At 55.6% G+C, this 24741-nt stretch overlaps 1 protein-coding gene across 1 annotated transcript; it reads right to left on the bottom strand.

The window, feature by feature from the left end:
• Positions 1 to 13751: 13751 nt before the first annotated feature.
• LOC141087738 (RNA-binding protein FXR2-like) lies at positions 13752 to 24586 on the bottom strand. Its single transcript, XM_073573548.1, has 15 exons — positions 24314 to 24586; positions 22512 to 22564; positions 21099 to 21192; positions 20954 to 21025; positions 19748 to 19887; positions 19586 to 19679; positions 19352 to 19468; positions 18255 to 18425; positions 18104 to 18182; positions 16655 to 16764; positions 16401 to 16487; positions 16180 to 16321; positions 16022 to 16105; positions 15835 to 15908; positions 13752 to 13884 (listed from the first exon to the last, which is right to left on the bottom strand). Exons 1-15 carry the CDS (start codon positions 24569 to 24571, stop codon positions 13870 to 13872), a joined length of 1590 nt encoding a protein of 529 aa, XP_073429649.1. The 5' UTR covers positions 24572 to 24586; the 3' UTR covers positions 13752 to 13869.
• Positions 24587 to 24741: the final 155 nt, after the last annotated feature.

The following is a 24741-nucleotide window of genomic DNA, read 5'->3' as shown; positions in this document are numbered from 1 at the left end:
TGACGGGAAGAACCGCATCCGAAGAGGCGACCGCCAACAGACGAGGATGGGAAGAACCGCGTCCGAAGAGGCGACCGCGAACAGACGAGGGCGGGAAGAACCGCTTCCGAAGAGGCGACCGCGAACAGACGAGGGCGGGAAGAACCGCATCCGAAGAGGCGACCGCAAACAGACGAGGGCAAGAAGAACCGCATCCGAAGAGGCGACCGCGAACAGACGAGTACGGGAAGAACCACATCCGAAGAGGCGACCGCGAACAGACGAGTACGGGAAGAACCGCATCCGAAGAGGCGACCGCGAACAGACGAGTACGGAAAGAACCGCATCCGAAGAGGCGACAGCGAACAGACGAGGGCGGGAAGAACCGCATCCGAAGAGGCGACCGCCAACAGACGACGGGAAGAACCGCATCCGAAGAGGCGACCGCCAACAGACGAGGATGGGAAGAACCGCGTCCGAAGAGGCGACCGCGAACAGACGAGGGCGGGAAGAACCGCATCCGAAGAGGCGACCGCGAACAGACGAGGGCGGGAAGAACCGCATCCGAAGAGGCGACCGCCAACAGACGACGGGAAGAACCGCATCCGAAGAGGCGACCGCCAACAGACGAGGACGGGAAAAACCGCGTCCGAAGAGGCGACCGCCAACAGACGAGGGCGGGAAGAACCGCATCCGAAGAGGCGACCGCCAACAGACGACGGGAAGAACCGCATCCGAAGAGGCGACCGCCAACAGACGAGGACGGGAAGAACCGCATCCGAAGAGGCGACCGCGAACAGACGAGGGCAGGAAGAACCGCATCCGAAGAGGCGACCGCCAACAGACGACGGGAAGAACCGCATCCGAAGAGGCGACCGCCAACAGACGAGGACGGGAAGAACCGCATCCGAAGAGGCGACCGCGAACAGACGAGGACGGGAAGAACCGCATCCGAAGAGGCTACCGCGAACAGACGAGGACGGGAAGAACCGCATCCGAAGAGGCGACCGCAAACAGACGAGGACGGGAAGAACCACATCCGAAGAGGCGACCGAGAACAGACGAGGGCAGGAAGAACCACTGATCCTATCACACAAGATAGGATTTAGATACACGGCTCAGCAGACAGTATCACACAGGAGAGGATTAGATACACGGCTCAGCAGTCAGTATCACACGGGATAGGATTAGATACACGGCTCAGCAGTCAGTATCACACAAGATAGGATTTAGATACACGGCTCAGCAGACAGTATCACACAGGAGAGGATTAGATACACGGCTCAGCAGTCAGTATCACACGGGATAGGATTAGATACACGGCTCAGCAGACAGTATCACACAGGAGAGGATTAGATACACGGCTCAGCAGTCAGAATCACACGGGAAAGGATTAGATACACGGCTCAGCAGTCAGTATCACACGGGGGAGGATTAGATACACGGCTCAGCAGTCAGTATCACACAGGATAGGATTAGATACACGGCTCAGCAGTCAGTATCACACGGGGAGGATTAGATACACGGCTCAGCAGACAGTATCACACGGGGGAGGATTAGATACACGGCTCAGCAGTCAGTATCACAAGAGGGAGGATTAGATACACGGCTCAGCAGTCAGTATCACACAGGATAGGATTAGATACACGGCTCAGCAGTCAGTATCACACAGGAGAGGATTAGATACACGGCTCAGCAGACAGTATCACACAGGATAGGATTAGATACATGGCTCAGCAGACATTATCACACGGGGATGATTAGATACACGGCTCAGCAGTCAGTATCACACAGGAGAGGATTAGATACACGGCTCTGCAGTCAGTATCACACAGGAGAGGATTAGATACACGGCTCAGCAGTCAGTATCACACAGGAGAGGATTAGATACACGGCTCAGCAGACAGTATCACACAGGATAGGATTAGATACACGGCTCAGCAGTCAGTATGGGGGAGGATTAGATACTGTGGCTGGACACTGGAGGTTGGGTTCTCTCAGCTCATCTGCTCTTGGATGCAGACCCCTGTGTTGCCCCCTCCCCCGGCCAGGCCGCTTTGTCCTGCTGATGTGGGGGTTGGGGGCTCCTGGGGCTGTATCTGCCGTTTCTGGCCCTCTGTCCCCTCCTCCTACAGGTGAGAAGCCGCCTCAATGCTGCAGTGTGTACAGAGCCCTGCACAGGGGGATCCGCACCAGGGTCAGGCTCTGTTCACACTTTGCAGTAAGTTTTACTGAGCATTTGCTGCGTTTTTCCGGTGTTTCTCAGGGTACATCCGTCTCTTGCGCTCATAATGAAAAGATTCCAAGTCAGCGTCACCAAAAACGCCACAAAGCCGGGTCCGGGCGTCGCGGCAGCCTGGAAAACACAGGAAAACCAATGTGTGCAGGAGATGCAAGAAATCCCATAACTGCTGACCGCCCGTCACCTCCATCGTCAGTATCTGCTGACCGCCCGTCACCTCCATCGTCAGTATCTGCTGACCGCCCGTCACCTCCATCGTCAGTATCTGATGACCGCCCGTCACCTCCATCGTCAGTATCTGCTGACCGCCCGTCCCCTCCATTGTATCTGCTGACCGCCCGTCACCTCCATCTTCAGTACCCGGTGACCGCCTGTCTCCTCCATCGTCGGTATCTGCTGACCGACCGTCTCCTCCATCGTCAGTATCTGGTGACCGACCGTCTCCTCCATCGTCAGTATCTGGTGACCGACCGTCGCCTCCATCGTCGGTATCCAGTGAGAGGAGGGGACCTCTTGTCTAGTAATGAAGACGTGTATAAGGCCGTGTGCACACACTGAGTATTTGGTGAGGTTTTTTTGCCCCAGTATTTGTAGCCAAAACCAGAAGAGAACGGTCAGAGGAAAAGCATCATAGGAACATTTGCCCCCTGCTGCATTTCTCACCCACTTCTGGTTTTGGCTACAAATACTGAATGTGCGCATGAGGCCTAATTGGTGTCAGCATAGCGACGGGACTGGAAACCGAATCTGCAGATGGTTTGTCCAATAGGGGCGGTGTACAGAGAGAAGAGAAGGGGGAGAACCCTGATAGAGGAGGGAGGCCATCAGGGTTCCTCTGTCAGTTCAGTCCCAGGCGTCCGCCTCTTATTGTCGGGATTCCTCAGGGCTCAGTCCTAGACCCCCTTCTCTGTCAAGGTTCTTCAGGGTTCAGTCCCAGGTGTCCTCCTCTTACTGTTGTGGTTCTTCAGGGCTCAGTCCCAGGTGTCCCCCTCTTACTGTTGTGGTTCTTCAGGGTTCAGTCCCAGGTGTCCTCTTACTGTTGTGGTTCTTCAGGGTTCAGTCCCAGGTGTCCTCCTCATACTGTTGTGGTTCTACAGGGCTCAGTCCCAGGTGTCCCCCTCTTACTGTTGTGGTTCTTCAGGGTTCAGTCCCATGTGTCCTCCTCTTACTGTTGTGGTTCTTCAGGGTTCAGACCCAGGTGTCCTCCTCTTACTGTTGTGGTTCTTCAGGATTCAGACCCAGGTGTCCTCCTCTTACTGTTGTGGTTCTTCTGGGTTCATTTCTAGTTGTCCTCCTCTTACTGTTGTGGTTCCTTAGGGCTCAGACCCAGGTGTCCTCCTCTTACTGTTGTGGTTCTTCAGGATTCAGTCCTAGGTGTCCTCTTACTGTTGTGGTTCTTCAGGGCTCAGTCCCAGGTGTCCTCCTCTTACTGTTGTGGTACTTCAGGGTTCAGTCCCAGATGTCCTCCTCTTACTGTTGTGGTTCTTCAGGGCTCAGTCCTAGGTGTCCCCCTCTTACTGTTGTGGTTCTTCAGGATTCAGTCCTAGGTGTCCTCTTACTGTTGTGGTTCTTCAGGGTTCAGTCCCAGGTGTCCTCCTCTTACTGTTGTGGTTCTTCAGGGTTCAGTTCTAGGTGTCCTGCTCTTACTGTTGTGGTTCTTCAGGGTTCAGGCCTAGGTCTTCTCTTACTAGCGGAGTTCCTCAGATACCAGTCCTAGGCCCCCTCCTCTTTCTGTCAGTGTTCAGTCCCAGGTATCCACCTCTTATTGTCGGGATTCCTCAGGGTTCAGTCTAGGTCACCTCCTTTTACTGGCGGGGCTCCTCAGGGATCAGTCCTAGGCTCTCTTCCTGTCGGGTTTCAGTCCTAGGCCCTCTCCTCTTATTGTTGGGGTTCCTAAGAACACAGCCTTAGGCCCCCTCTTATTGTTGGGGTTCCATTCTAGGCCCCCTTCTTTTGTCTCTGTACACCACCCCTATTGGACAAACCATCTGCACATTTGGTTTCCAGTCCCGTCTCTATGCTGATGACACCACTTATACATCTCTTCTCCTGACTTCACACCCGCATTACTAGGCACCAGTTACTGTCCACTGTCTCTAACATCATAACCCCCCCCTCTGACACTGTATGTGGTAAAAACTGATCTTGCTTCCTCTGCCTGCCTCTTCTAACCTCCCTCCACCAGATATTGCCATCTCCATGTGTGGTTCTGCCACAACCACCAGGAGACCGCTCGCTGTCTTGGGGTCATATTTGGTTTATATCTTTCATTCACCTCCGACATCCGATCACTGGCTCATGTCACCAGCATCAAAAAAATATTGAGAATCCAACCTTTTCTTACGGTCGCTCCAATTCATTCCTGTCTGGACTACTGCAACTCTCTACTAATCGGTCTCCCTCTTATCTCACCCACAAAGCTCTCCAGTGCTGCACTGCCCTGCATATCCTTATATCCATCATCCCCCCACTCCACAGTGCTGCACCGCCCAACATAAACTCATAGAATGTCAGAGTTGGAAGGGACCTCCAGGGTCCTCGTGTCCAACCCCCTGCTCAATGCAGGATTCACTACACCATCTCAGTCAATTGTCTGTCTAGCCTCTGATTGAAGACTTCCATTGAATGTGTCCTTCCTATGTTATTCATCTTAGCAGCATATTTAATGGTATTTAACTATTTCAACTTACTCTGCTTGTCACCTTATGCTATGAAGTCAAGTAACTTTTTCAAAGTGGTTTATGATCTACGTAGGCCTGGACACTTGTTTATCTGCTCACTACATGTATTCTGTCCTGCTGTCTCAACCTAGTTTGAGTGATTGCTAACGAGAGAAAAAAAAAAGTAAGATCTTAGAACTGGCCTCTTATGTATTCAGACCTAGTCTGGGGAAGCATTTATGTACATTTAATCGAAGTGCATTTGATCAAAGTACGGTCAGTTATAACATGGCAGTTAGACATTTATATACATCTATTCCCTGTACATTTGGATTACCACAAATATATACCATATGCATTTGTATAATTTATATCCTGGCCGCTGCATTCACTCACATCCACCGCCCTTGCATTAACTCTTCACACTCCATCCATATCAGCCTCGCTGTCCTTTCCTCTCTTATGTATAGCACTCACGCTCTTTTCACATTGCGAATGGATGGATCTGTGCAATTCTGCACCATACAACACACGAGACGCTCTCACAAATCACCTAACCATCTGCTCACTCTTTCTATCCTCCTTCTAGTCACAGGAGACATCTCTGCCAACCCCATGTCATAGCAAGTCAAACCCCCCGACTGCTACACTCAGAAACCCCTCTAATCTCAATATTCCCTGCATGCCATCTGTCTCTCTTAATTGTGCCCTTTGGAATTCTCGCTCAGTGTGTAATAAACTCGCCTTCATCCATGACTTCTTCCTTTCTGATTCTCAATCTTCTGGCTTACTGAAACCTGGACCCAGCAGTCAGACACGACCGCTGCTGCTGCTCTTTCATACGGGGGGGCTACACTTCTCTCATACCCCAAGATCAGACAATAGAGCTGGTGGAGGCGTTGGTCTGCTCCTATCACCAAAATGTACCTTTCAGGTTATCCCTCAACTACCCTCACTAGTCTTCCCTTCTTTTGAGGTCCATGCCGTCAGACTCTACACCCCCTTCTCCATGCGAGTGGCGGTGGTGTATCGTCCTCCCGGCCCCTCCCATCAGTTCCTGGATCACTTCACCACTTGGCTTCCACATTTTCTCTCCTGTGACATCCCCACCCTCATCATGGACGACTTCAACATCGCCATTGCTCTTCCCCTCTCACCAGCTGCTTCTCACCTTTTGGCTGTGTGCACACGTTGCTTTTTTTTTTGTGTTTTCGCAGCTTTTTTCCGCTCCGGAATCGCCGCGAAAATGCAAAGAAAAAACATCCCATGCAATCCTATGGGATTCCGCACTGCTGTGCTAATGCTGCGGATTTTTCCGTGGAAGACTCGCATAGCGGTAAAATCCGCAGCATGCTCATTCTTTTTGCAGAATCGCGCCGATTCCGCTCCCATAGGAATGCATTGATCCACTTACTTTCCACATGTGGCTATGCCCACCATGCGCAAAGTAAGCGGATCATGTGCGGATGGTTCCCACGGTCTGGAGGAGAGGAGACTGTCCTCCGGGTCCTAGGTACCATAATCCTGTAAATAAAAAATAGTGATATACTCACCCTCCGGCGGCCTCCGGAGTCCTTCCCGCCTCTCACCACTCTCCCGGCATCTTCCGGTCCCAGTAATGCTTTGTGCGAGTGGCCGCAATGACATCAGATCCTTCGCGCAAAGCATTACTGGGACCGGAAGATGCCAGGAGCGCCGCAGAGCAGATCGGGGGCCGTCGGAAGGTGAGAATAACAATATTTTTAAATTTTTTTTAATTATTATTTTTAACATCTTATCACATTTCCAAGTGATGCTTGAAATTGCTTGGAATGCGCCAGCATTTCGCAAGATGAAAACCCTTGCAAAAATCTTGTTTTTCGAGGGAAAAACGCATGCGCATTTGCATGCGTTTTACCCGCAGCGGGAGTTGTGGAAATTTCTGCACGTGTGTACATAGCCTTAATCTCTAACCTCCTCTTTCGGCCTCTCATAGCATACTAAGGCCTGTTTCACACATCCGTTTTCCTGGTCAGTCTAAATCTGCCAAAATAGCGGAAAACGTATCCGCAGGCGGACTGACAGGAATGTGTGTCATCGGATCGGCGGCTGGACGGATCCGGCGAAGGTGAAAATTTAAAGGAACCGCGCCTGGGAAAAAAGAAAAAAAAATACCGGCGATGTAGTGTTCTTCGGGAGCGGGCATGCTGATGTGGGAGCTGTCATCGGGATGTTGCGGGCACAGCGGGAACTCGCAGGAGGAGTGATGTCGCAGGCGGGATCTCGCAGGAGCAGCTGTCATGTCGCGGGCGGGATCTCGAGGGAGCAGCTGTCATTGTCGCGGGCGGGATCTCGCGGGAGCAGCTGTCATTGTCGCGGGCGGGATCTCGCGGGAGCAGCTGTAATGTCGTGGGCGGGATCTCGCGGGAGCAGCTGTCATGTCGCAGGAGCAGCTGTCATGTCGTGGGCGAGATCTCGCGGGAGCAGCTGTAATGTTGTGGGCGGGAGCGGTAAGGAGAGAGAGAGAGAATTTTCATCCAGCAGCGACACTTCATTCAGGGTTAAAAGGGGAAAATGCGGATCCGGACAGCAAAAAAAAAGTTGCATGGTCCGTTTGGTGATCTCAGCGGACGCCACAATTTTGGCGGATCCGTACAAATACGGACGCAACGGACGATCATCAGTCAAAATCCGCCGATAATGAAAGTCAATGGGGAAAAAAACGGATCCGCAAATGAAAATAGCGGATCCTTTTTTTGGCAAATCGGCGGATCTTGACTGATTGTGAAAAACTGAAGTGTGAAACAGGCCTAACTCCCTCGACTTGGTCTTCTGTCGGCTTTGCTCAGTGGATGATTTCATAAACTCCCCTCTCCCGCTCTCTGACCACAACCTTCAATCATTCTCTAGAAGAACTGCCCGGCTGCTCAGCTCACCCCCACTGTCCAGACTTATAGAAACATACAGGCCATTAACACCCAGACACTTATGAAGAACTTGCAGACTTCATTGGCCTCTATCTCCTCCCTCTCGTGTCCGGATTCTGCACTGAAGCATTACAATGAAGCCCTGCAAAGTGCCCTGGATGTAACTGGCTCGCTCTTATCTGCACCTCAAAAACATTTCTAGAATTCGACCTTTTCTTACTTTTGACTCTGCAAAAACTCTTACTGTTTCTCTTATTCATTCTCGTCTCGACTATTGTAACTCTCTTCTAATCGGTCTCCCTCTTACCAAACTCTCCCCTCTCCAATCTGTCTTGAATGCTGCAGCCAGGATCATATTCCTCACCAGTCGTTACACCAATGCCTCTACCTTGTGCCAGTCATTACACTGGCTACCCATCCACTCCAGAATTCAGTATAAACTTATTACCCTCACCCACAAAGCCCTCCATGGCTCAGCACCACCCTACATCTCCTCCCTCGTCTCAGTCTACCACCCTACCCGTGCCACTCCTGTCTCCAAGACTTTTCACGTGCTGCGCCAGTTCTTTGGAATTCACTACCCAGGTTAATACAATTAATCCCCACAGTTTTAAGCGTGCCCTAAAAATGCATTTCTTCAGATAGGTTAATGCGTTGAGGAGGTAGGCCTAACTATCCCTGTGTGGCTCATTCAAAAAATTTTTGCCATAACCAGGCTCCCCGCATGATGTTCCCACATGCTTTATGCATTTAATAGCCCTCTGTGTCTGCACTGTTACATATTTAGACTGTTAACTGGTTCATGCAGCAACAGGAACACCCGATTATTACACTAGGGCCGGTCCTAATAAAAGCAACTGTTACCACCCACCTTTCGTGTCTCCCCTTTTTCCCTCAGACTGTAAGCTTGTGAGCAGGGCCCTCACTCCTCTTGGTATCTGTTATGATCTATGTGATTATTGTTATGCTGTAATGTCTATCGTCTGTACAAATCCCCTCTGAAATGTAAAGTGCTGCGGAATATGTTGGCGCTATAGAAATAAATTCTTGAAGAACTCACCACTTCTCGGGGCAGCCTGTTCCACTCATTGATCACTCTGTCAAAGTTTTTTCTAATATCGAATCTGTGTCTCCTCCCATTCAGTTTCATCCCATTGCTTCTAGTCTTTCCTTGTGCAAATGAGAATAAAGATAATCCTTCTACAATGTGACAGCCCTTTAGATATTTGTAGACAGCTATTAAGTCTCCTCTCAGTCTTCTCTTCTGAAGCTAAACATTCCCAAATCCTGCAACCTTTCCTCATAAGACAGGGTTTGCAGACCGGTCACCATTCTGGTCACTCTTTTCTGAACTTGCTCCAGTTTGTTGATGTCTTTTTTAAAATGTGGTGCCCAAAACTGGACACAATATTCCAGATGAGGTCTGACCAAAGAGGAGTAGAGGGAAATAATGACTTCACGTGATCTAGACTGTATGCTTCTCTTAATACGTCCTAGAACTGTTTTTGCCTTTTTTGCTGCTGCAACACACTGTTGACTCATGTGTAGTCTATGATCTATTAGTATACCCAAGTCTTTTCACATGTGCTGTTGCTTAGCCCTATTCCTCCCATTCTATAGATGTAATTTTCATTTTTCTTGCCCAGAATCTTGCATTTCTCTGTTAATGCCATTCTATTAGTCACTGCCCATTGTTCAAGCTTATCTAGATCCTTCTGAATTCTCTCGGTCTTTTCTAGTGTTAGCTATCCCTCCTAGCTTTACATCATCTGCAAATTTGATTAGTTTACCTTCAGTTACCTTATCTAGATCATTTATAAAAATGTTGAACAATGCTGGAGCCAGGACAGAGCCTTGTAGTACCCCACTTGAAACACTTTTCCAATTGGATGTGCAACCATTTATCACCCACTCTTTGAATACGATCACTGAGCCAGTTATGAATCCATCTAACCATAGCCTCGTCAATCCCATACTTGGTCATTTTTTCAATAAGGATAGCATGAGATACTTTATCAAATGCTTTGCTGAAGTCGAAATATACTATACCGCATTTCCCTGATCTACCCAGTCAGGGATTCCATCATAGAAGGAAATTAGATTAGTCTGGCATGACTTGTTTGGTACAAACCCATGCTGGCTCTGGTTAATTACTGTGCTCTTATCCAAGTACTTACATACATGCTGTGTAATAATTTATTCACAGATCTTTCCTGGTATAGAAGTAAGGCTCATTACGCTGTAATTTCCTGGCTCCATGTTTTCTTTTTTTGAAGATTGGAGAAGGGCAAATGTTGTCCTTCTCCAGTCTTCTGGGACTTCTCCTGCTCTCCAGGATTTTTCAAAGATTCTGGCTAGTGGTTGTGCAATTTCCTTTAAGTACCTAGGATGTAATTCATCTGGAGCAGGAGATGTAAATTAGCTCAGTGTTCCCTCACCATCTCTCTGTTTATGGATTGAGTGGATTCTTTTATTCCTTCAATGTCACCATGAAGATCAGTTGATGTTACATTTCCTTTCTTAGAGAACACAGATGTAAAATAGGAATTTAAATGTTCGGCTTCTCAACATCATTTCTGACCACGTCACCCTTTTCATCCTGTAAAAATCCTATAGTATCTGACTTTTGGTTTTTTTTACCCCCAAAATCCTTTATTACTTCTTTTGGTCTCCCTTGCAAGCCTCACTTCATTCCTGGCTTTAGCTTCTCTAACTCTTGCCCTCCATTCCCTGCAGACAGCATTATATTCTTCTTTAGATATACATTTATTTTTTTCCTCTTTAACAAGTGATAAGTTCTGTAAGCAAGGAAGGAGGGAGGAGTTGGTAAGCACAGCCATCCAGATAGTATAAAGGGCTTTTTATTTAGTTCTCAAAAACATAAAAGGTGAAGGGTAAAAACAACCTGACGCATTTCTGGTAAGTCAGTGCCCTTAGTCATAGGTGTATAATGAAAGAAAACAAGGTTTACTTCCTCAACCATTTCCTCCATGTTGGTAAGAATTATGTCCAAGATTGCAGATCCCCTCGTTTTCTCCCCTACTTTTTGAAAGAGAAAAGTTGTCAGCAAGAGAATTATTTTCTAGACCCAGTACTTTTGCCTGAGATTCCCAACAAAGTTCTGGATGGTTAAAACTCTCCCATGATTACTATGTCATCTTTTTTTTTTTGAGAACAGAGACATCTGATGTAAGAGTTCATCCATATCTTCAATCTGTCCAGGTAGCCTATAGTAAACACCTACAATAGTGTCCTTTGTGTTCTTCTCTCCTTGTATTCTTACCCAAAGATTCTGCAGAGCTACCATTCTCTGAAGCTTGGATCTCTTGTTTTCCTAACATACAATGCAATACCGCCTCCCTTCTTTTTAATACTGTTTCTAATAAGTTGCAGCCTTCAAGGTTTGTATTTCAATCATATGTATCATCCCACCAAGTTTCAGTGATGCCTATGACATCTCTCTCTTCCTGTGTTAGCAGCCCCAATTCTCCTTGTTTCCCATGCTCTGTGCATTTGTATAGACATGTTTTAGTTTGTAGTCGGCGTTTCTTGCTCCTCTAAGATGACCTGGGCTCACAGTTCCTTCGCTTTCAGGCCTAGGTCTTTTTAGTCTCTGCCTATGGTCCCCAGGTCTTTTCTTACTGCATCATTTGTTCCTATGTGTATTGGTAGCCGTGGGTAGTCGGCTGTAGCACTCAAGAGTCTCAATACCCTATCAGACACATCTTTGATTTGGGCACCTGGAAGTCAGCACACTTCTCGTGAAGTAATGTCCATTCAGCAGATAGCGGCTTCTGTTCCCCTCAGTAGAGAAAACCCCACGACCACCACCCTCCTTTTCTTCACCATAGCGCTTCTTTTTTCTTACTGGAGTTGTTCCTTGTGGGTAAAGCACTTTTTTAAATGTACATCTTCTCCGTTGTCCTACGCGAGAGCCTGGTAGCGGTTCTCCAGCGGTATAGGTGCTGACGGCCTCTTCATGCTCTTGCTTCTTTGGGTCACATGCTTCCATTTCTCTTCTGAGGTAACATTGAAAGCTGCTTCTCTGAACATCCTGAATAGTTATTTCTACTGTCATTATCTTCTGCAGGAGCGATGAGAAGTTCTTCTCTTGGAGCATTCTGTGGAGATTATTCTTCTTCCTGGTCAGGAATCATCTTCTGTGATGAGCCTCAGCGCAGCTATTCCTCCGACAGTCACCAGCTTGCCTTTTCCTCCGACAGTCTCCAGCTTGCCTTTTCCTCCGACAGACGCCAGCTTGCTTTTTCCTCCGACAGACGCCAGCTTGCCTTTTCCTCCGACAGACGCCAGCTTGCCTTTTCCTCCGACAGACGCCAGCTTGCCTTTTCCTCCGACAGACGCCAGCTTGCCTTTTCCTCCGACAGACGCCAGCTTGCCTTTTCCTCCGACAGACGCCAGCTTGCCTTTTCCTCCGACAGACGCCAGCTTGCCTTTTCCTCCGACAGTCGCCAGCTTGCCTTTTCCTCCGACAGTCGCCAGCTTGTCTTTTCCTCCGACAGTCGCCAGCTTGCCTTTTCCTCCGACAGACGCCAGCTTGCCTTTTCCTCCGACAGTCGCCAGCTTGCCTTTTCCTCCGACAGTCGCCAGCTTGTCTTTTCTTCTGACAGTCACCAGCTTGCCTTTTCCTCCGACAGGTTTGTACATTCAGCGCACATTGTATCCTACCATGTGGGGAATCTCTTTCTCCATGTTGGACACAACAAATTTCTGTGGAATCGCCGTAAAGATTTGACGACTTCCTCCAAGCAGCTTGATCCGGCTGCACCCAAAGCTCCCGAGACTTGCGGAGACTCTTCACTGTTTCCAGAATGCTCCAGGAATATGCAAATTATCTCCCACGAGCGTCAATGCCTGGTCTCTCTGCCTCATGTCCATCACCTGCCCCGCTCTGTCCATTCCTCTATGGATTTAGATCCTGCGTACTCTATAAACTGAACCTCTCACTGTCGTCTGCAGGACTTTTCTGGTGCTGCACCATTTCTCTGGATTGCACTACTCCAGGCAATGCAGTGACTTCCCAGTATCCACCGCTGTCTGCGCACCCAAAAACACCATCCTTTAGTCCGGCCGATCGTCTCACTAAACCGTTCCCTTTTAGCTCTTCTTAAATTATCCTCAGAATCTGGTCCGTCTTGGGAACATGCCCGCCGTGCAATCTTACTGGGAGGCTTCTTCATTAAACTGTTTACAAGCGAGCAGCTAGTGTACGTGTATGATATATTGAGCTCCCACATCCAGAGGCCTGCTCTGCAGTCACCGCTCTCATGGCTCTGCAGACTCTCTGCGTGAGCCCGAAATCTCTCATAACGTACGCCTATAAGGCCTTGTTCTGACGCTCCAGAGTTACATTGTAAAAGAGACTTCCGGCTCACACAGCAAGCCAAGCGTCCCCCGGAGTCCGCAGAGTGGCGAAGTCACTGAGGAGCGGGGCAGAATAGCGCCGGACAGTGGAGACAGTTGATCTCCCATCATCCCGTCTGTGTGGGACATGAAGAGACAGAAGGATCTGCACAATCCTCATACACAGGAGATCTGGGGGGAAGTTCTCCAAGATGTTTGGCCCAAACTCCTGCCGAGATCCTCTGTAACTAGTGCACAAGTGACGAGAAGAAGTGATGGAGGTGTCGGGCGATCGCTGGATACTGACGACCGAGGCGCGGGGCGGTCAGCAGACGCTGACGACCGAGGCGCCGGGCGGTCAGCAGACGCTGACGACCGAGGCGCCGGGCGGTCACACCATACTTCTTTCTTGGCTCTTGTTGACTGTTACTGGGAGCTTCTTCCTCCGCCCAGCTCTTCTGCACAGCCCTGTATATACTTCTTTATAGGACACCTCTCATCACCTGATCAGAGAGCAGATCATGAGCCCCGCGGCCCCATAAGGACGACCCCAGGATCCATACTTATGACAAGCAGACGACAGACTGAGCAGAGACGCAGCAGCAGGAATAATTCAGTAAGTTTATAGACATGGCCAGATGGACACAATATAATACACAGCGGCCCCAGAGCGAGCGGCGGTCCCAGAGCGAGCGGCGACCCCATCACACGGCTCCACCCGTCACCCGACCGTCTCCTGTAGGAAGAAGAGCAACACGAGCCTATAAGTTATGGGGTCAGAGATCATTGCATCACACACGGGGGTCCTACAGTCATGGCCAAACGTATTGGCACCCCAGAAAATGAAGCATTTCTCCCTGAACATTGTCACAACGCCCCAGGTTTCTTATGCTCAGGTTTATCTCCTTTGTGTGCATTGGAGCAACACAGAAAAAAGGACAATTTCACACGAAACCCCAAGAATGGGCCGGACAGAACTGTTGGCGCCCTCCTTAATATTTGGTCACGCCCTTTGGAATACAGAAGCGCGATCAGTCGCTTCCTATCACCATCCACAAGCTTCTCCCTCCTCTCAGCCGGGGTCTGGGACTCTTCTTACAATCTGCTCCCGATCTCTCATGTGCGATTGTAAGATCTCTCCACAGGTGATCACTGGGATCTAGATCCGGACTCATTGCTGCCACCTTAGAACTCTCCTGCACTTTGTTTCCATCCATTTCTGGGGGCTCCATGAAGTATGTTTGGGGTCATTGTTCTGCTGGAAGGCCCATGACCTAGGACACAAACCCAGCTGTCTGACACTGGGCACTACATTGCCACCCAAAGGCTTTGGTAATCTTCAGATTTCAAGATGCCTTGTATACAGTCAGGGCCCCCAGTGCCAGAGGCAGCAAAATAACCCCAAAATATCTGTGATCCTCCACCATACCTGCCTGTAGGTACCGTTTTCTTTTCTCTGTAGGCCTCATTCCATTGTCAGTAAACAGTAAAATGATGTGCTTTACCAAAAAGCTCTATCTTGATCTCAATCTCTCTAATAGACGCATTCCCAGAAGGATTTTGGATGACTCGCGTACATTTTGGCAACTGCAGTCTAGCTTTTCATGTCTGTGTCAGCAGTGGGGTCCTCCGGGGTCTCCTGCCATAGAGTTTCATTTCAGTCACATGTGGACAGAGCTGACACGGATGCCCCCGGAGCCTGCAGGACTGATTGCATTTCTTTGGACCTTGATTGGGGCTTAGCCACCATATCTGGACTATCCTGCGTTACAACCTTCCATCAATATTTCTCTGCCGTCCAGGGAGATTATCTACAGTGCCATGGGTTGTAAACTTCTGGATTATGTTGGGCATCATGGACAAAGGAACATCAAGATCTCAGGAGATGGAGTTTTATCCTTGAGGTTGTTGATATTGTTCAATAATGTTAGTTCTCAAGTCCTCAGACAGTTCTCTTCTCCTCTTTCTGTTCTCCATGCTTAGTGTGGACACAGTGCAAAGATTGAGTCACCTTCTCCCCTCTATCTGGTATCAGGTGTGATTTCCATATTGCCCACACCTGTCACTTGCCACAGGTGAGTGTGAACGAGCATCACATGCAAGAAATGAAGATGTTAACCCACAATTACGGAAAGGTGCCAACAATTTTGTCCGGCCCATTTTGGGGGTTTTGTGTGAAATTATGATCAATTTGCCTTTTTTTCCTCTGTTTTCTGTGATGTTACAATGGACACAAAGGAAATAAACCTGAGAATAAGAAAACCTGGGGAGGTGTGATAATGTCCTGGGAGAAATACTATTTTCTGGAATAATTTCAAGGGTGCCAACACTTTCGGCCATGACTGTATAAGTTATGGGGTCGGTTATAACAGTGTCACACACGGGGGTCCTGTCAGTTATGGGGGGGGGGGTCACACACGGGGGTCCTGTCAGTTATAGGGGGTCACACACGGGGGTCCTGTCAGTTATAGGGGGTCACACACGGGGGTCCTGTCAGTTATAGGGGGTCACACACGGGGGTCCTGTCAGTTATAGGGGGGTCACACACGGGGGTCCTGTCAGTTATAGGGGGTCACACACGGGGGTCCTGTCAGTTATAGGGGGTCACACACGGGGGTCCTGTCAGTTATAGGGGGTCACACACGGGGGTCCTGTCAGTTACGGGGTCAGTGCTCCCCGCGCTCACCTTCATGTTGCTTCCTCTCGTGCGTCTTCTCGGCTCCCGCTTTGTTTGGGGGGTTTCTGTTTTGGGCACCTGATCTGCAGCAGAAAAGATCCTTCTATAAATCCCGTTCTCGGCCTCTGATGCTGACCCCCCCCCCCCCCTACACACATGGGGCGCCGTCATCCGGCTGGGGTGTGGGCCCTCTCACCTGTGTCTTGGGGCTGTGGCTGGGTGGACGGCTCCGTGGTGTCGGGGGGCCGGTGGCTTCTGTGTGGCGTCTTGTACTTGTTATCTGTGGAGACAGCAGCAGCGGTTAGTGCAGCACATGCTGTGGGGCAGATGATGGGCGTTGTACCCTGGTCTCACCATTGGGGGCAGTGTGAGAGGTGCCGTTTGTCTGCGCGGCCCCTCTGTCCTTCTCACTTCTGGGGGGCATTGTCCTCATCCCCCCTACACTCTTCAGCTGGTCCTCAATATGAAGCCGCTCCATCCGCAGCTGCTCCAGGTCCTGGAAGGAGGGGACATGAGGTGAGACAGAATGGGGGGCACACTATGGGGGTCTCAGTCTAGGACGGAAGGAGACAGACCTGCAGGTACGAGATCTGATACTCGAGCAGAGCCAGCGCGTTACTGATACTGTCCTGTGTCCCCACAAATACGAACGGCACCGACCCCTGAAAGAGAAGGAGAGGCGGTGAAGCAGCATCTCGGGGGTCCCGGACCCCACTACACATCAGCCCCGGACCCACAGCTGGTGTTCATGGAGCAATGACTCTGCCTCACCACCAGTGGGCACCACTGCTTCAGACACCAGCAGAGGAGCGCAGGAGACCCCCGTTACCTCCTTCTTCTGCTCGTTCTTGTCTCCTTCCGCCTCCACTCGCACCCGAACAATCCCGGATTTATCCACGATCTCCTGGATGACGCAGCCGTTCTTCCCAATCACTTTACCTGCGGGGAAAGGAGCGTCAGCGCCGAAGGAGGGGAAGCGGCCATCCCAGCCGCTGCCACAACAGAGAGGGACATGGGGGGGCACGGCTGGAGAAAGGGAGAAAAGGGTGGACACGGACCCGGTCCTCCGAGCCGCTGCTAGAGACCGGGGGTGGACACGGACCCGGTGCCCCGAGCCGCTGCTAGAGACCGGGGGTGGACACGGACCCGGTGCCCCGAGCCGCTGCTAGAGACCGGGGGTGGACACGGACCCCGTCCCCCGGGCCACTGCTAGAGAACGGGGGTGGACACGGACCCGGTCCTCCGAGCCGCTGCTAGAGACCGGGGGTGGACACGGACCCGGTGCCCCGAGCCGCTGCTAGAGACCGGGGGTGGACACGGACCCGGTGCCCCGAGCCGCTGCTAGAGACCGGGGGTGGACACGGACCCGGTGCCCCGAGCCGCTGCTAGAGACCGGGGGTGGACACGGACCCCGTCCCCCGGGCCACTGCTAGAGACCGGGGGTGGACACGGACCCGGTCCTCCGAGCCGCTGCTAGAGACCGGGGGTGGACACGGACCCGGTCCTCCGAGCCGCTGCTAGAGACCGGGGGTGGACACGGACCCGGTGCCCCGAGCCGCTGCTAGAGACCGGGGGTGGACACGGACCCCGTCCCCCGGGCCACTGCTAGAGACCGGGGGTGGACACGGACCCGGTGCCCCGAGCCTCTGCTAGAGACCGGGGGTGGACACGGACCCGGTGCCCCGAGCCTCTGCTAGAGACCGGGGGTGGACACGGACCCGGTGCCCCGAGCCTCTGCTAGAGACCGGGGGTGGACACGGACCCCGTCCCCCGGGCCACTGCTAGAGAACGGGGGTGGACACGGACCCGGTGCCCCGAGCCTCTGCTAGAGAACGGGGGTGGACACGGACACGGTGCCCCGAGCCGCTGCTAGAGACAGGGGGTGGACACGGACACGGTGCCCCGAGCCGCTGCTAGAGACCGGGGGTGGACACGGACACGGTGCCCCGAGCCTCTGCTAGAGAACTGGGGTGGACACGGACCCGGTGCCCCGAGCCTCTGCTAGAGAACGGGGGTGGACACGGACCCGGTGCCCCGAGCCTCTGCTAGAGACCGGGGGTGGACACGGACACGGTGCCCCGAGCCGCTGCTAGAGACCGGGGGTGGACACGGACCCCGTCCCCCGGGCCACTGCTAGAGAACGGGGGTGGACACGGACCCGGTGCCCCGAGCCTCTGCTAGAGAACTGGGGTGGCGGGACGGCTGGAGAAGGTGTGAAAAGGGGGGGGGGGGGGGGGGACATGGACCCGGTCCTCTGAGTCATTGCCAGAGAACTCACCCACTAGAGCGCGAGGAACCTCCATGGAGCCTTCTGTGAACTCCAGGTAGCCCCGGGCCCTGCGCACGGCTTCCTGCGTCTGTGGAGGAGAGGACGGTAATCAGGGACGGGACAGCGGCAGCCCGGGAAGCGGGAGCCGCTCACCCATTACCTCTCCAAACACCCGGAAAGTGAAGGTCTCCTCGTCCAGCTCCACCGCCGTCACCCCCGGGACCTTCCGCGCCTGCTGAATGTTGATGCCGTGAGCACCAATAGCCAATCCGATGAGATCCTCCCTCACCTGGAACTCCTCCCGGTACGCCACTGCCAGCTGCTTACTGACCTGGAGAAGAGGAAAGCGTCAGCAAGGAGGCGATGTCACATCTACCTGTATACAAGGTATCACCCATCGGCCATGACGGCACGTCCTCGCCTCTCACCCAACGCCACCTGCGACTGCTCGGATTATCCGACCGGATGTGATGTCGGACCGGACAGCGAGAGGCACCGCAGACACCGTCATGGCCGACCTGCGAGAGAATCTACCCACACAGCCCCACGATGTGCAGAAGTGGACGCGATGCTCTGCAGCACAGCAAGGTGAGGAGCGAGAGGCAGTCATCATGGCTGTCACAGCTCCCCCCCACGTGCATCGCCCTGCAGGGGGCGGGGTCACAGCTCTCCCCCCCACGTGCATCGCCCTGCAGGGGGCGGGGTCACAGCTCTCCCCCCCACGTGCATCGCCCTGCAGGGGGCGGGGTCACAGCTCTCCCCCCCCACGTGCATCGCCCTGCAGGGGGCGGGGGTCACAGCTCCCCCCCCCACGTGCATCGCCCTGCAGGGGGCGGGGTCACAGCTCCCCCCCACGTGCATCGCCCTGCAGGGGGCGGGGTCACAGCTCTCCCCCCCACGTGCATCGCCCTGCAGGGGGCGGGGTCACAGCTCTCCCCCCCACGTGCATCGCCCTGCAGGGGGCGGGGTCACAGCTCCCCCCACACGTGCATCGCCCTGCAGGGGGCGGGGTCACAGCTCCCCCCACACGTGCATCGCCCTGCAGGGGGCGGGGTCACAGCTCCCTCCCACGGACATCGCCCTGCAGGGGGCGGGGTCACAGCTCCCTCCCACGGACATCGCCCTGCAGGGGGCGGGGTCACAGCTCCCTCCCACGGACATCGCCCTGCAGGGGGCGGGGTCACAGCTCCCTCCCACGGACATCGCCCTGCAGGGGGCGGGGTCACAGCTCCCTCCCACGGACATCGCCCTCCTCACCTCCAGCTGCTTTGTGGCCTCTTCGTTCTGGGCGATCAGCCGCAGCTTGTTGCGGAGGGCCCGGACGTGCATGTCACTCAGCAGAGTGGAGCGTTTGATGATGCCCTCGTCTGTGGACTGGTACAGATAATATTGGGTTACCGCACCCCCGCAGACTCACCGTCTCACAGACCCGCACCCACCCACGACACTCCCCCCCGCAGACCTGCACCCCGTGGTGTGCCCCCGCCTCACCAGGACTATGAGCTCGCTGCCGCTGCTGTCCAGTGACACACGGTTGGCGCCGACCACCTTCTTAAACTCCTTGTGGGCGTCTGGGCTGGCGGCTCTACAGAGAGGAGCAATGGTCAGAGCGCACAGAGCGGAGGCTGGGGCGGTGCGCGGGCGAGTACTCACATGGTGCGCACGTCCTCGGGGAGGGCCAGGCTGTACCGGTAAAAGCAGGCGGCCGGGTTCTGGTTGGGCACTCGCAGGCGTTCACGGCTGACAATCTCGTTATACGGAGAGTCGTAGACGTAATATTCTACCACATAAAACTGAGGGAGTGTAAGAGCGGGCGCAGGGAGCGAGGGGGACCGCGGGGCAAGCGGGCGCAGGGAGCGAGGGGGACCGCGGGGCAAGCCGGCGCAGGGAGCGAGGGGGACCGCGGGGCAAGCCGGCGCAGGGAGCGAGGGGGACCGCGGGGCAAGCGGGCGCAGGGAGCGAGGGGGACCGCGGGGCAAGCGGGCGCAGGGAGCGAGGGGGACCGCGGGGCAAGCGGGCGCAGAGAGCGAGGGGGACCGCGGAGCAAGCGGGCGCAGGGAGCGAGGGGGACCGCGGGGCAAGCGGGCGCAGAGAGCGAGGGGGACCGCGGGGCAAGCGGGCGCAGGGAGCGAGGGGGACCGCGGGGCAAGCCGGCGCAGGGAGCGAGGGGGACCGCGGGGCAAGCCGGCGCAGGGAGCGAGGGGGACCGCGGGGCAAGCCGGCGCAGGGAGCGAGGGGGACCGCGGGGCAAGCCGGCGCAGGGAGCGAGGGGGACCGCGGGGCAAGCCGGCGCAGGGAGCGAGGGGGACCGCGGGGCAAGCCGGCGCAGGGAGCGAGGGGGACCGCGGGGCAAGCCGGCGCAGGGAGCGAGGGGGACCGCGGGGCAAGCCGGCGCAGGGAGCGAGGGGGACCGCGGGGCAAGCCGGCGCAGGGAGCGAGGGGGACCGCGGGGCAAGCCGGCGCAGGGAGCGAGGGGGACCGCGGGGCAAGCCGGCGCAGGGAGCGAGGGGGACCGCGGGGCAAGCCGGCGCAGGGAGCGAGGGGGACCGCGGGGCAAGCCGGCGCAGGGAGCGAGGGGGACCGCGGGGCAAGCCGGCGCAGGGAGCGAGGGGGACCGCGGGGCAAGCCGGCGCAGGGAGCGAGGGGGACCGCGGGGCAAGCCGGCGCAGGGAGCGAGGGGGACCGCGGGGCAAGCCGGCGCAGGGAGCGAGGGGGACCGCGGGGCAAGCCGGCGCAGGGAGCGAGGGGGACCGCGGGGCAAGCCGGCGCAGGGAACAAAAGGAAAGAGTAGGCACAGAAAGGGGACACAGGGTGAGAGCATGTGGCGAGGGGGGCACAGACTTGATTTCTCACACTCACATCTCCCTTCACCATCCGCACATGGGCCGGCCACCAGCCGGAGCTCTCCTGGTCACTGGCACGGGACTGCACCTGTAATAAGGGGCCATCAGTGGAATGTACTGTACACCCATCGCCCACCATCACCCCGCGAGCAGTGACGCACCTCCACCTGGTCACCCTCATTAATATCAGCCATGGAGGAGTCCGGGGCCGGCAGCCTGACGTCACAGAAGGGCACTCGCCTCTCCGGCATGGCACTGCCAGGAAAGAAGGTCAAGAGGTTAAGATTAGGGTAGACCAGATGTGGTGCTGAAAGGGGGGGGGGGGCTGGATTACTGACCGTGAGCACCCCCGTAGGGGACACTGCCACGGTCAGTGAAAGCTGCAGGTGGTTGGACGCTGCGTACCTCTACAGCGCCCAGATGTTAAAGCATAGTTGTAGAAATCCCACGCCTTCCCCGCGGAGACGGCCCCGTACCGCAGCACGCCGCTCCGCCTCGCGGAGACGGCCCCGTACCGCAGCACGCCGCTCCGCCTCGCGGAGACGGCCCCGTACCGCAGCACGCCGCTCCGCCTCGCGGAGACGGCCCCGTACCGCAGCACGCCGCTCCGCCTCGCGGAGACGGCCCCGTACCGCAGCACGCCGCTCCGTCTCGCGGAGACGGAGCACGCCGCTCCGTCTCGCGGAGACGGCCCCGTACCGCACCACGCCGCTCCATCTCGCGGAGACGGCCCCGTACCGCACCACGCCGCTCCGTCTCGCGGAGACGGCCCCGTACCGCACCACGCCGCTCCGTCTCGCGGAGACGGCCCCGTACCGCACCACGCCGCTCCATCTCGCGGAGACGGCCCCGTACCGCACCACGCCGCTCCATCTCGCGGAGACGGCCCCGTACCGCACCACGCCGCTCCATCTCGCGGAGACGGGCCCGTACCGCACCACGCCGCTCCATCTCGCGGAGACGGCCCCGTACCGCAGCACGCCGCTCCGTCTCGCGGAGACGGCCCCGTACCGCAGCACGTCGCTCCGCCTCGCGGAGACGGCCCCGTACCGCAGCACGTCGCTCCGTCTCGCGGAGACGGCCCCGTACCGCAGCACGCCGAGCGGAGACTGCCCTGTACCGCAGCACGCCGCTCCGTCGCGCGGAGACTGCCCCATACCGCAGCACGCCGCTCCACCTCGCGGAGACTGCCCCATACCGCAGCACGTCGCTCCACCTCGCGGAGACGGTCCCGCACCGCAGAACGTCACTCCATCTCGCGGAGACGGCCCCGTACCACAGCACGTCGCCCCATCTCGCGGCGACGGCCCCGTACCGCATCAGATGTCTCCCCCATACAATGTATCGGACGCGGTGATCCCAAACGGTTCAGTGATCACAGAGGAGTCGCCGGGTACTGACTGTGGGGACGCAGCCCTAGGCAGCAGTAATTGCCCCCAATAGGGTCCGGCCCCATGACAGTGACCCTGCACGCAGGGTGGGGCGGCTCTGCACATGGCACCCGGCAGTTCTCAGCACGCACGCTCGCCTGCAGGGGGCGCTCTTCTCCGTGTCGCAGGCTGTCCACTACTCACTTGTTGGGGAACACAGCGGTGACCGTCTCCTCCTGGACGTCCTGGACATATCCCTGCAGGAGGAAGGCAGCAGTGAGCAGCGACCCCGTCACCCCCCGGACCCCACACACAGGACACTGTGCCTGGAGCAGAGCCTACCCCTGCTTCAGAGATCCCGAAGGGAAGGGGTGAGGAACTGATACCGGGGGAGACACTGAGGAGAAGGGGAGCAGGCACTGATACCGGGGGAGACACTGAAAGGGGGATATGGCACTGATACCGGGGGAGACACTGAAGAGAAGGGGAGCAGGCACTGATACTGGGTGAGACACAGAGGGGGATAAGGCACTGATACCGGGGGAGACACTGAAGAGAAGGGGAGCAGGCACTGATACCGGGGGAGACACTGGGAGGGGGATAAGGCACTGATACCGGGGGAGACACTGAGGAGAGGGGGAGCAGGCACGGATACCGGGGGAGACACTGAGGAGAGGGGGAGCAGGCACGGATACTGGGGGAGACACTGAGGAGAGGGGGAGCAGGCACTGATACTGGGGGACACAATTCCCTGTGTACTAGGATAGAGGAGACACTGAGGAGAGGGGGAGCAGGCACTGATACTGGGGGACACAATTCCCTGTGTACTAGGATAGAGACACTGAGGAGAGGGGGCGCAGGCACTGATACTGGGGGAGACACTGAGGAGAGGGGGAGCAGGCACTAATACCGGGGGAGACACTGAGGAGAGGGGGAGCAGGCACTGATACCGGGGGAGACACTGAGGAGAGGGGGAGCAGGCACTGATACCGGGGAGACACTGAGGAGAGGGGGACAGGCACTGATACCGGGGGAGACACTGAGGAGAGGGGGAGCAGGCACTGATACCGGGGGAGACACTGAGGAGAGGGGGAGCAGGCACTGATACTGGGGAGACACTGAGGAGAGGGGCGCAGGCACTGATACTGGGGGAGACACTGAGGAGAGGGGCGCAGGCACTGATACTGGGGGAGACACTGAGGAGAGGGGCGCAGGCACTTATACCGGGGGACACAATTCCCTGTGTACTAGGATAGAGACACTGAGGAGAGGGGGCGCAGGCACTGATACTGGGGGAGACACTGAGGAGAGGGGGAGCAGGCACTAATACCGGGGGAGACACTGAGGAGAGGGGGAGCAGGCACTGATACCGGGGGAGACACTGAGGAGAGGGGGCGCAGGCACTGATACTGGGGGAGACACTGAGGAGAGGGGGCGCAGGCACTGATACTGGGGGAGACACTGAGGAGAGGGGGCGCAGGCACTGATACTGGGGGAGACACTGAGGAGAGGGGGCGCAGGCACTGATACTGGGGGAGACACTGAGGAGAGGGGGCGCAGGCACTGATACTGGGGGGGACACTGAGGAGAGGGGGCGCAGGCACTGATACTGGGGGAGACACTGAGGAGAGGGGGCGCAGGCACTGATACTGGGGGAGACACTGAGGAGAGGGGCGCAGGCACTGATACTGGGGGAGACACTGAGGAGAGGGGGCGCAGGCACTGATACTGGGGGAGACACTGAGGAGAGGGGAGCAGGCACTGATACTGGGGGAGACACTGAGGAGAGGGGAGCAGGCACTGATACCGGGGGAGACACTGAGGAGAGGGGCGCAGGCACTGATACTGGGGGAGACACTGAGGAGAGGGGCGCAGGCACTGATACCGGGGGAGACACTGAGGAGAGGGGAGCAGGCACTGATACTGGGGGAGACACTGATACCGGGGGCGCACTCCGGGGACACAGACTCCCGGCCGCCATTGCTGGGCGCAGGGCCCCCACTCACGCTGTAGTAGGCTCCCCCGGGGCCCCGCACTTCCACTTCGATGCCGTCCATGCTTCCCACAGCTCCAGGCTTCATGTGAGGACGCAGATTCTTCCTGCGCAGGATTGGAGCGCACAGAGGGCCCGAGGCTCCAGTGATTGGCTGGAAGTTGGGAGTCTTTAGTGCTGATTGGTCAATGGATTGTTTTATTGCCCAATCAATATTGGCAATCCTAATAAGGGTGTGACACGAAGCGCACCGGCTGCTGATTCGCTGCATGAAGTTTCTAGGCTTACCTTATTGGTCCATTCAACGCATGCGTATATGTATGAAAGAGGCGGTGTCCCGGTGTAAATGGGCGGAGAGTAAGAAAGCAGATCAGCTGATTGGATAAGAACTGTTGTTATGGAAACCGAAACATATAAGGAAAAGATACGAAAATAGAAGCA

This window comes from Dendrobates tinctorius, unplaced genomic scaffold, assembly GCF_039654945.1.
Source record: "Dendrobates tinctorius isolate UK_male_01 unplaced genomic scaffold, ASM3965494v1 ptg000002l, whole genome shotgun sequence".
In the NCBI taxonomy this organism is placed as follows: domain Eukaryota; kingdom Metazoa; phylum Chordata; class Amphibia; order Anura; family Dendrobatidae; genus Dendrobates; species Dendrobates tinctorius.
This window is presented reverse-complemented; position numbering and strand designations above follow the sequence as displayed.

Coding starts and splice junctions, on each gene's coding strand:
- LOC141087738 (XM_073573548.1), bottom strand. CDS start 24,571: ATGCAGCGAATCAGCAGCCGGTGCGCTTCGTGTCACACCCTTATTAGG. Junction 19,469..19,585: donor GCAGCGAGCTCATAGTCCTG/GTGAGGCGGGGG, acceptor TATCTGTACCAG/TCCACAGACGAGGGCATCAT. Junction 18,183..18,254: donor CTTTCCGGGTGTTTGGAGAG/GTAATGGGTGAG, acceptor TCTCCTCCACAG/ACGCAGGAAGCCGTGCGCAG.